The sequence below is a fragment of the Aplysia californica genome, unplaced genomic scaffold, assembly GCF_000002075.1.
Source record: "Aplysia californica isolate F4 #8 unplaced genomic scaffold, AplCal3.0 scaffold00081, whole genome shotgun sequence".
NCBI classification, from domain to species: Eukaryota; Metazoa; Mollusca; class Gastropoda; order Aplysiida; family Aplysiidae; genus Aplysia; species Aplysia californica.
The window spans coordinates 1,527,347-1,539,214 of NW_004797351.1; the positions used below are offsets into that span (position 1 = coordinate 1,527,347).

At 38.8% G+C, this 11,868-nt stretch overlaps 1 protein-coding gene across 1 annotated transcript in view; it reads left to right on the plus strand.

Moving 5' to 3' along the window:
- The first annotated feature begins 114 nt into the window (after positions 1 to 114).
- Positions 115 to 11,868, plus strand: part of LOC101859846 (monocyte to macrophage differentiation factor) — a 28,646-nt gene continuing 16,892 nt past the window's right edge. Inside the window, exons 1-3 of the mRNA XM_005094419.3 lie at positions 115 to 262; positions 3,768 to 3,959; positions 5,699 to 5,780. Of these exons, the coding sequence (XP_005094476.1) occupies positions 3,910 to 3,959; positions 5,699 to 5,780 (132 nt within the window). The 5' untranslated portion in view covers positions 115 to 262; positions 3,768 to 3,909. The remainder of the gene's footprint in view (positions 263 to 3,767; positions 3,960 to 5,698; positions 5,781 to 11,868) is intronic.

Below are 11,868 nucleotides of genomic sequence, written 5' to 3' on the forward strand. Positions count from 1 at the left end.
TATTAATGAATCTCAGTCAAAGTTTCATACGATGAAGCGACTGCTACATTTGTAGGTTTTATAGAACATTGATTTCCTGATTCCAACGGCAATATGAAATTTTATCTGGCCAAATAGCCCGTCCCAACTTCCGGCAAAACAAAGCGAAACGGTCGCAACCACTGCAGACTGCAGTGTGAACCAACAACGAAGGGGACCTCCCACCTCGCATTCCTCATTGACTAAGTGCAGTCAAGACGACTGATTTCAAAAGTAGTTACAGGTACAAGTTTGTAACCAAATGTGATACGATGAAATTGGTATAACTTGAACAAAGCTGAACTGTTTTACGGGGGAGGAGGGAGGAGGTGGCTCGACTGCTTGCCCTACTCAACCTACTGGCACTGGGAGGAATTCCGTGACGAGCGACCACTACGAAATTTAAACAGAGGTTCTGAATGGAGTATGGAGTGTTAGGGTTGAGGCTAGGGTTAGGGCAGTAGGGTTAGGTTTTCAGTAAGGCGTTGGGTTAGGGGTAGAATCTAGAGATCTAGATCTTGGCACTGGTTAAGATTTGCTGTCCCACCGCCATGTTGGCATGTTGGTTTGTTTACATCAGCAAAATTCAAAATTTCCTACCAACTGAAAATGTTTAATGTTTCCAGCGCGCTCATATGATCTTATGTAAAACACATTTTTAAAACATGTCCCTTGTGCAATTAGTGGTAAGATAAGATGAGCTATCCTTTATTTATCCAACACTGGACGAAATGCAGTGTGCCTTCACTAGCTCTGTGACACAAAATATGCATGCATATATATATATATATAATGGAAGTGGCTATTCTCATCCGGGGTGAGAATAGAAAAACGATCTACCTCTCACCCCGGGTGAGAATTGCCAGCGTAGCGTAGGCTATTCTCACCCGGTGCGAAACAAGACCTGCTTTTCCTCATTTTGGAATACTGTCTATCGGTGTGGATGATCAAATTGATAAAAGCCAAGAAAAAATTACGTTATAGCACAAAAGTAAGCTAATTTGATCGTCTTCAAAGATGCTATGGCTATTTCACTTTTCGAATCGAGCCGAACTACGCGGGTCGCCATTTTGTTTTGCCCGAAAGTTCTCGCAAGATCTACTCCTCCCCTCTCTCTCTCTCTGTCTCTTTCTGAATACTGTCTATCGGTGTAGACGATCAAATTGACCAAAACAAAGTTAAAAAATGATGTTAAAACACAAAAGTAAATTAATTTGGTTGTCTACAAAGATGCTACAGCTATTTAACTTTCCGAATCGAGCCGAACTACGCGGGTCGCCATTTTGTTTTGACCGGAAGTTCTCGCGCTACTCCTCTCTCTCTCTCTTTCTCTCTCTCCACTGCCCACAGACAAAATTGTACGCTTTTAGTAGGCTACAGTTGTAATGGAACGTTTGTTCACGGCACAGAATTCTACAATGTTTCTGTTATCACAGTGTAGAATTCCGTGGTTTAGGGTGAACGCAAAATTTGTTGGCCTAGATCTAGGCTATAACGGTGAACGCGCACCGGGTGAGAATAGCCAAAAGACTCGTCTGCACTATTCTCATCCCGGGTGAGAATAGAGGTGGCCATATATAATTGACTGCTCAGTGTAAGACTCGTAGTAAATATAGTAAATTTACATCACAACCCTTCTCCCTTCCCTCCCCCCCCCCCTCTCTCTCTCTCTCTCTCTCTCTCTCTCTCTCTCTCTCTCTCTCTCCCTCTCTCTCTCTCTCCCTCCCTCTCTCCCTCCCTCCCTCTCTCTCTCTCTTTCTCTCTGTCTCTCTCACTCTCTCACTCTCACTCCTTCTCCATCTAACTCTCTCTCTCACTCCTTCTCAAAATAACACTGAACACTGCTGCTGTATTGACAAACATTGGAAATGGCATGAAATATATATATATGAGAGCGAAAACTATTTCTTAGAACAAACTATGTGTGCATTCAAAATGAAACTTAGATTTACCCGATATTGTTGTTTTCATATGGATTTAATGTCCCTATCAATCAACATAATGTAAGGCAGGACCTTCAAAACTAACATCCATCTTTAATAGGACCAAGCCGCTGGGTGGAGAGTTTTAATAAACCCACCAAAACAACCGAAGTTCAAGAACGTTCGTTTGGGGATTTGAACCAGAGCAATTATCTCAGTAGTCCAGCATGATGTAGTGATGTCCACTTAACAGCAACCCAGATAAGAGCAACCATCATCTTACCACAACCTAAGCTTGTGTAATGGAATCTTCTTTAAATTTTATGAACTAGGCCTACTCCCTTTAACAGCCAACTTTTCCTCTAACAGCAACTCTAAATTGCCTGACAATTCTTTCTTTTTTTCAATTCAAAATCAGTTTGAACACCAAGACTGGCCTATAATTTCAGTGGGAATGCATCCCCCCCTCTCTAGTTAATTGCCTCACAGCACTTGCTAGGGCCAAAAGTACACTTTGTGGGATATATGAGCTGTGATAACACCCTCTTACCGAGAGCCACCTTCCTGCAAGAGTCTCCTGGCTGGGGGAAAAAAGTCTCAGCCTCTGTGCGTAAAATTACCACCCTGTGATCAAGCAACTCAAACCTCGGCTATTGATGCTGGCTATTTTATCACTTTTTGGATTAACATCACCTCATCCTGTGATTGGGACATATGCATGTGTGTGAGGAGGGGTTGCGGATTAACCCACCACCACCTCCACCCTTTTCTCTTTGAAAATTCAGTGAGCAGGAATCTTCACTTAAGAGCAACAACCTTATTCCCAAAATGGGCTGCTGTTGTGCGGACACCACCGTACCAACTGAGCTAAAGGAGTGTTGCCCCCCTCAATCTTACCTGCTCTATCCTAAAATAGAGATGTGTCAGATACAGGATTAGGTTTCGTCAAATATACAGAAGGTGTTGGTGATAACAATCAAACAGGCTGTCGAATCAAAGCAAAAAATTCTAGCAAATTTCATTATTAACAAACCGTTTGGAGATTCCATAACTCACAAAATGCAGTTCTTGTGTGGGTAGGTTATTACCTCGAGTATTTTTATCTGGTGTTGTTTCCCTCTCAGCTTGTGATGGCCTTGACAGGTAGGGTCAGAGCAGCCTGTCTTTTAAATTATCTGAATTTTGTCAATGGGACATGGATTATATATAATCAATGTCAATCACAAACAGTTTATTTATCCTGATAGTTCCGGCAGGTGGATGAGTTGTGATATTATAAATTTGGCGTGACATGCTGGAATCGGGCACTTGTCAAATTTTAGGCAAGTGGAGTTATTGATGGTATTATCTAAAAGCTTGTTCATTTGTCTTGTATTTAGTGAAAATAAGATCCTTCCATCTTGAATAGAAGTCAAGATATTTGAGATTGAAGGAGGTGGGGGTTGTCTGGTGTCTGAGGTTAAAATTAGCAAGAAAATGATTGCCTAAGTGTGGCAACTTCAAAAGCTTGAGTGTCCTTGGAAACTGAAAATTTACACTTATTGTGCCTTTGATCAACGTTTTTCAGTAAAGTCTACTGAAAAATCCGTTTTTGAATGGACATAGAGGGTTTTGAGCCCAAAGAGAAAATTCAATGAAAATTGCAGAACTGGTGGAAAAATGTTGAGTTTTGGTTTTTTTAATTTCATTATTTTGACGAGCGCCTGATTTCACCACAATGCCACGCAAATGTTTTGCAACTGCTAAAATGTCCGAGTAGGTTTGTCTTTTTTTTAAACTAACATTAAAATGTATTACTTCTCAGTACTGACTCTGTGATTCTTAAAGGTATACAAGAACAAGAAGCCAGTGTGATGGGCATCAGGAGAAGGCAGTAACTACCCAAACTGAATCATCAGAGAGACATGTCATAGTTTTGCTAGAGTTACCTGTTGTGCAGCGTTTATGAACTGGAGTTGATGTCGGCATCATGGTGGGGACGCTACTGAGGCAGATTTCTTCCAGTGCTGACTTCTCCAGGTGAGTGACATTGCTTGGATAGAGAGACCTTTCGTCTTCCTTTGAACAGCATTTTAGTATAATCTATTTACAGTTTTGTCATCACTCTCCCTCTTCTTCCCCCCACCCAACCCTTCCAAATTTAATTCAAACAGTACCAGAATTTTTCAAATGGAAATGCGGTTTGAATTTCCTTCAACACTTGAGAGTTTTCCTACTTCAATAATTTTACTGGATATTGAAAGTAATTTCAGTCTACCCATGTGGCTTCTATCAGAGTAAAGAAAAAAAAACAAGACCCATATTAAGGCTAAAACTTGGAACCTAAAAATATTTCTTTTGGGTCTCTTCAGATTTATTTTTTTTAAACACCTAAAAATATTTCGTCCTTCGGTGCAAATCAGGAATCAAAGCGCACCGTCTTAGTGAGTTTAAGATTGTTTAGTGATGTTGCCTTCTGTGAAAAGAGATCTGTATCTGACATAGGCTCATTGTTGTTGACATTCGTTAGTTTGGAGGTCCAGTCGTGCTATGATTGAAACAGAACACACTTCGTTTTACAATTGTTCAAAGAAAGCCCATATATACAAAATTGGGAAATTGGGAAAAGCAAGATGTAAGTGTTCATTGTTAAATCATATAAAATGTAATTTTGCTCTTTTCATTCTTAAATAATTAAAATGATTCTAAGCTAAAAATTTGAAGGCGGAAAATTGGAAAACGGTTATTTTTCATGGACAGAAATGTATGGGATTTTTCACTTTTCTTTGATATTTTTTTGTAAAAATGTGCCTTCTCTTCTCTAGTGTTAAGTACCATACACTGATGCTTCCCTCCAGTGGCCACCATAATGGTGAAACGTATCTCATTTTAGTAACTCTAGAGCTCACTTTTCCTTATTAGTTTCCTAAGAGATTATGCACTTTTCATCATATATCACTATAGATCTTTGCTATGCCTTGAAACTATCTTTGTTCATGTTTTTAAGACCTCAAATATATTTATGTACCATTTTTATTGTATTCCACTATCTGTATATATTGAGAAAACCAGACCAGACCATCAATGATTTATTTATAGAGGCACCAGCCATCCATGTCCAGGTGCTGTTTTAGCCTAATATTGAGAAAACAAAAATTTTTATGCGAGAATTTTTTTTTAACCAAAATGTAATGCGCCTTAACTGGTAAGTTAATGCTCACATCAGTATTCAGTAACATTTTGCTTTTGGAATCTTGAAACTTTAAAGAAATAAATGCCATCTCACGAAGTAGAGGAGATATTTTGTGATATATGTAGAAAGTGAGGCATAGTCTCTTTCTTTCACCTGATCTTTAATCGCACATCTTCCCCCTTTCTTGTTTATGTGAATGAGAAGAAGGTAAATGAGGTTTCAAACAGCAAATTAATGTACTTGACTACTTTCTGGTCAAGTTTGGTTGCCCACAGCACAGTCCTTTCAGGTCTTTCATTTTTGTATTTTCTATACTTGAATATTAAGCACATGTTAAAACATTTCCCTAGTTTTGTCTGACTTCTTGTATTACCAGAGCATATTTTTAACCCTTTTTGGGGGTCATCTTTTGTTACTGGTAAGGAGATTTCAGTTTTGTCTAAATCACAAATTTACACTGACAAAGCCATTCAGTTATCCCACTGCCTTCATCTTTTATTGTTTTAGTTCCTTTTTATTTTGACTTATTTCGATTTTTGGTATGCTTTTCACCATACTTTTCCTTGCACCTGTGCTTGTTGTGAAGGCTAAAGAACCGACGGGCTCTGCCTGGTGAGCAGTATCAGCCTACTGATGTGGAGCACCTGGCCAATGTCATCTCACACGGGGTTAGTTGTGTTTCAAGCTAGGCATGCCATGTTCAACGATCTATCTCTTCTCACAATTGAGGGTTCAACCAAATAGAACGTTAATTGTGTAACCTGACATAACTTGAAAAACTGTTTCTTGTCTCCCCGTACACTCTAATGTTTGTGGGTGGTTGGCGAGTGCTCTGGTGTGGTTTGCTTCTTCTTTCTTATCGAACATCTATCGTCCTTATCTCCCGTCCTTCTTTCTTATGTTTGTTACTCTCTTGTAAGACCTCTAATCTTCTGGCGGTCATATGACCTTATGCAGTTGCGAGCACTGTAAAACCTCTACTAAAACAACAAACTCTAATGTTTCAACACAGCAGAGTTAGTTTTGTTCCTTGTTACCTTGTTTTTTGTAGATCTATGTCCTCCTGTCCGGTCAGTAGCATAATTTTCTTGTATTTCTTGTTCAGCATGCCTTGCACAGATGATGTCTGATCTCACTGTCCACCTTAATGAGTCAACACACATGGGGTTAATTTGTTAAACTAGTCCTTTTCCCATGTCTAATGTATGGACATTGAGAAATTGGAATTTCTGGATTTAAATCCCACAAATAGAGCTAAACTTGACATTTTGAAATTATCAGCAATTCTTATTAAGTTAATAGTTATATTTTACCTCATAAACAGATGGATTGTTTGAATGATGAGCCGAGGTTAGAGTAAAAGCCCACAGCAACATTGACACTTAAATAGTAGTCAAACTTGTCTAAGATGGCAATGCATTGTTTTGGAAAAAAGTGATCGTTTTATTCAGGTGGACATCTTTGAAAGGGTCATATAATATAGACAAAATGTAAAGTGGGAAATGGTTGTTTGTAAAGGTGATTTTCTTGGACAGGTGACTGTTACAGCAGGTTCAACTGTATATTAAAATAAGACAGAGCATCAGAACAGAGAATTTTTTTGGGAATATTCAGAATTTCATCTTTCCAACCTTATTTTTCTTCTCTCTTACTTGATTCACTGAAAAGGATGCTTTCAGGATTGTATTATTGCCTGTTTTACTCTTATTTTCTTAGCAGAACTAAACATGTCGAGTGTTTAGGCATACTTATTTGTTTGAACCTCAAAATAATTTGTAGATGCTTCACTAAAATTCTATGTAATAATATTATTGATATTATGGTTTTCTTGAAGAGAACATAATTAACCGACTGAATCCGGATCCTTTGAGAGTACCAGACTTTCGAGACCTGTGCACCTAAGCTCCTGTGCATTAACTGCTAGATATGCGCAAAAGGGTATAGGTAGTTGCACTCTGGTCCGTCGGCTTAATGAATTAAATTTAGGCCTGTAAAACATTCATGTTTATACCTTGTTTAGTCTGTCCATAGGTCTGATGGTTTTTCAACCTATCAACAAACAAATTTATGTAAATGCCGGTACTGACTGTATCCAGTGCTAGGAGACCAAGTCTGGATATAACTCTTACATTACTAAATTGCGTATATTGTATCAGAAATACAAATACCTTGAATAACTACATCAGTTGAGCTAGATGTTGGTAGTTTTTATTATAACAAACAGTATATTTATTTAGTCTTAATGTTCTACAATATTGTTATTTATTAAGAGATCAGAATACTGAGACAATTGTATTTCCGCTACTTGTGCTGTTGTTTCCGTCGGTCATTCTTGCTTCTTCCCGTCACCAAAAAGTCAATTTCCGGTCTATATTCTTCTCTTTACTCAGACTCAGACTCAAATTTGTTGTCAGAAAAGTGTTATCTGCAATTGGGAAGGTTTTCTTCTCATTGAAGCCATTGCTATCCGTCTCAGAGAAAAACATCAGTATGCTTGACAAAATACTTTCAAATGAAGCTGGTCATTTCTAAGATTGTGTATGCTTAACTGTCGAGAGTGGTGTCACATTTCCTAGTAAGTGTGGTAACATTTGACAACAGAGCTGCTTATTGTCTTTTCATTAGCAAATTAATCAAGAACATACAATATCATTGACTCCTTGCCTCTTGAAGCCTTTTGTCGGATGTTGACCTATAAATCATATTTTCATAAAGTTCTTAACTGACAAAAAGTTCTTTTACTGGCCTCACTTTTAGAAAATTAGTAAAAGTGTTCCTCTTATGTATTCCTTTATGTCTTGCCCACCCTAAACCAGGAATCTAATGAATTCTACATTCTTTCATGTGTAGGTGTTATTGATTTTGAAGGATCACACTCATCTAAGGCAGTGCAACTCATTTATCTTCTGATGACGTCTCACCATGAGATTGTGTTGCCTTCTCTCATAAAATGGGTTTAGTGTTTGCTACCAGCTGTTCCTTTCCTTAATTCATACAAAACAACCACATTGCTTCTGGTTCGACTATACCATGTCATAAAAATATTCCAAATGACTAGGACAATCCTGGTAGCCTAAACACTAAAAATGTTGTGCAACATCTCAAATGACCGAGTTAATCCTAATTTAGACCTTAGGACAAGGACATCCAGTAGAACGGTAACATCCCAAACATATTATGATCTTGGTGTTGAACTGTTCTTTTTCTGGATGTCCTCTGGCATGCCCATAGCCAATAAATGTGTATGTGTGTCTGAAAAGAGTTATAACAGGTGTATTTTTAGTTGTCAGAATACACTTTTGGCAAAGCTCCGTTCATGTGTCAAGACTAGAAAGAAGAAATTGTGTTTTTATTTCATCTATGGGAATCAAGTGGTTGGTGCTTTGGCAAGTAGTTGAGGGTGCTAATGGCAGGTCCTACTTCTTCACTAAATCCTTATTCGTTTCTGTTTGTCAGCCTTGCTCATTCCTAGCTGAAAATAGCTGTTACTGTGTCAATGTGCTTCTCTTTAACTCTTTTTTAAAAGACCAGACTTCTATAAACAAGATATCTGCTTTTGTTTGCTCAAACCTGTTGGGGGGAGGGTGCTCTTTTTGTCATGAGAGTGTTTTTCCTTAAGTTGCTGAACTTAAATATATCTTCTGTCTCACCTTCTCTTGTGCACTTCAAGTTACTCAGTTCAGTGTCGCAAAAAAATGTACTCCTGAAATCCTACAGTATAAAGGCATCCTTGGAATATACCTGTTTTTGTTGTTATAAGTGTTTTACGGCGCTAGCAACTGCATAAGGTCACATGATCCGCGGGACACATTAAGCATTTTCAGTTGGTAGAAAAAATTTTATTTTGCCCAGGTGGCAGCCGAAGCCTACTCTTATCAATTTTTAAACCGCCAAGGGATCTTAAAAGTGCGCAACTTGCGCACAGGACCTCCTAGATTTTTCGCCCTTGTCAGAGAAGGCTAGGTGTAGATCTTTCCTACCATAAGATCTGGGGTGTGGCTGAAAGACAGCAGTAAGAAAGAGCCAAGGAGTAGCAGTAGAAAGGCTGTAGAAAGAAATAGGGAACCAGAGAAGACGGCAAAGGAGGTGAGGAAGTGGGGGCAGAAAGTGAAGATGAAAGCAGATGACAGAACATTGTTATAGAGCAGGACAGGATGTGAAAGGAGAAGATTTTAGAAAAGAACATTTTCTGTTGCTATCCGGATTCAAGCCCGGGACCTACTGAGTGAGAGGCAAACACCTTAACCTCTAGGCCACTGAGGGCCCCCCATGTACCTGTTTTTGTTTAGTAGTGCATTCAAATCTCTTATAAAGACATAATGTGGGTGGTTGGCGGGTGCTCTGGTGTGGTTTGCTTCTTCATTCCTAAGAAACATATCGTCCTTATCTCCCCTTTTTCTTTTTATGTTTGTTTTTAACACCTCTAATCTTCTGGCGCTCATATCTGCCGTCGTAAGGGAAAACGACGAATGGTCCTGTGCAGGTAGCGAGGCAAATTTTTCAGGAGAGGCAAAAACTGTTTTCACTTTATAACTCTTCTATTTTTCATTCTTTTAAGCTGTAAATCACCAGATATCTGAATGAGGTGTTCATAAAGCAGTTCTAAAGTTTGAATGGTTTAGGTTAAAAAGTAGCAAAGTTATTCGACATTCGTCGTTCTCTCTTACACTGCGCACCCGCAGGTGAGCCTTGCGATGTAAGCGAAAACGACGAATGGTACGGTTCGTTGTTCTCCTTTACACTCGTGAACGTTTATAGGCGTTGGCGATGGTCAGTTGTGACGCATTATTGACAGTAATGACTGTGTACTGGTTACTACAAATAAAAACAAGACGTATACAAACAAGCTATTATACGTATAAAGTTAGGTGTTTGTTATATCCCAACTGTAACTTGGTAAACGTCCTTCGTTTCCCTTCCTCGCTTTGTTAAGTACTACACAGTCAGTGTACAAATCAGATGTGCACACATTTTTAACAGCTTGATTTAAAACTGTCTCATTCGGAACCAAAGTTTGGTCTCCACGATATCTCTTTAGTGTATTCTCTTCAGAAGCGAGTTTTACTTTTATTTTCGCTAATTGCAAATTTTTCCCTGCACGACGAAAGGGATCAACAATGTTACAATGTCAATAATACGATCAGATCATTGCAAAGTCAAACTTACACATGAGAAATGTAACAATCTGACAAGACTGTATCACAAACGCTTTCGGGAGAGGTAATGTGACGCTTTGTATAGAATAAAGGATTCAGTTGATCGGATCGGAAAACACACCACAAAGTAGAGATCTACAAGGACAGTTTGAATCTGCAAGACATTATTATATTCGATTGTAACGTCCATCAAGTCATAAAAAATCGTAAAGCAAGACTAAGTGTCGCCACAATACATCCACTTTTTAAGTTGAACAAAGAAATTTACTCTCATAACACAGTGTCATTAATTGCTTGGTAATTCTATAATGATGTCGACCAGTGACATGTGCAAGACAAATTGCGGCACTATAACCATCGTTGGGATTTAGGATGTCAAATGACTGGACAGCAAACTAACATGGCATTAGTCTGTGAACATCTGGCGGACGTCTAATATGCAGTGCTAATAAATTTCTCCCTAAATACTTTTTTGACCCTCCCATCCCCACCCCTTTCCCCCTGTTCCCATCCGTTTTCCCCTCTCTTCCGCCTGCTCTTGTCAATTCACACCATCAGCTTAGGCCTAATACGTGAAGACAGACAGAAAGACACACTAAGTGATACATTCTTATAAACCTGGTCGACGGTACTCCGGGGGAGGGGTGGTGGTGTATTTGTTTTCAAAAAACCTAGTATGTTTGTACTGACGCAACAGTGACCAATTGTCATTCGTCGCCCATGCAGAATTTGCCCAACAACAGAGACCAGGGGACAATGCTGAACGAGCAGTGATCCTTGACCGATCGACCATTCGTCGTTCTCCCTTACACTAAGCTCTGGCTCGGAGCTCGCCAGTGTAAGGGAAAACGACGAACTCTCAATTACGCAACAACGGATTAGGATATGACAAAAATTTTTACACCATCAGATGCAGAATTAAATACTCTATGAAATATGTGAAAATAGAAAAATAGAAAAATTTTGACCGTTCGTCGTTTTCCCTTATGACGGCAGATATGACCTTATGCAGTTGCGAGCACCGTAAAACCTCTACTAAAACTAAAAAACTAAAAGACACAATAAGACAGTTTGTGTGATATAATACTAATTCAACTGGACATACTTTTTTCTGCATGCACTTGAGACTTGAGTAGAATTTTAATTATTTTCCGCAAATGAGGCTCAGATTTTTCAAATCCTTTAAGTTAAAAAAACAACTCTCAGTATTTTTCCAGATTTATGAAACTTATACTGTATAGTGATTCAGTTCACATGAAAATCCAGTGAGCAATATGTCAAAGATCAGACAGACAGACAGACACCTCTCCGTATCCGAAATGTACTGGGAAGGGAAATACTCATGGTCTTCCAAACATTTTTTTTAGGGTGGGGGGGGGGGGGGGGGTAATTTCATTTTGAATGTACATTCTTTGGCTGCTGATCATACTTCACATATTGTATTTTATTTTTATTACATTTTTCTCCCCCACCCCCATTTAATTTACTTTTATATCTCTTCAGAGACAATATTTTATTTTCTCTTGCCTAATGGTAGTTTTGGTTCCTGCTTCTGTACTTTGCTTGGAACTGAAACTCAGAATTGCCTTTCCAAACACAA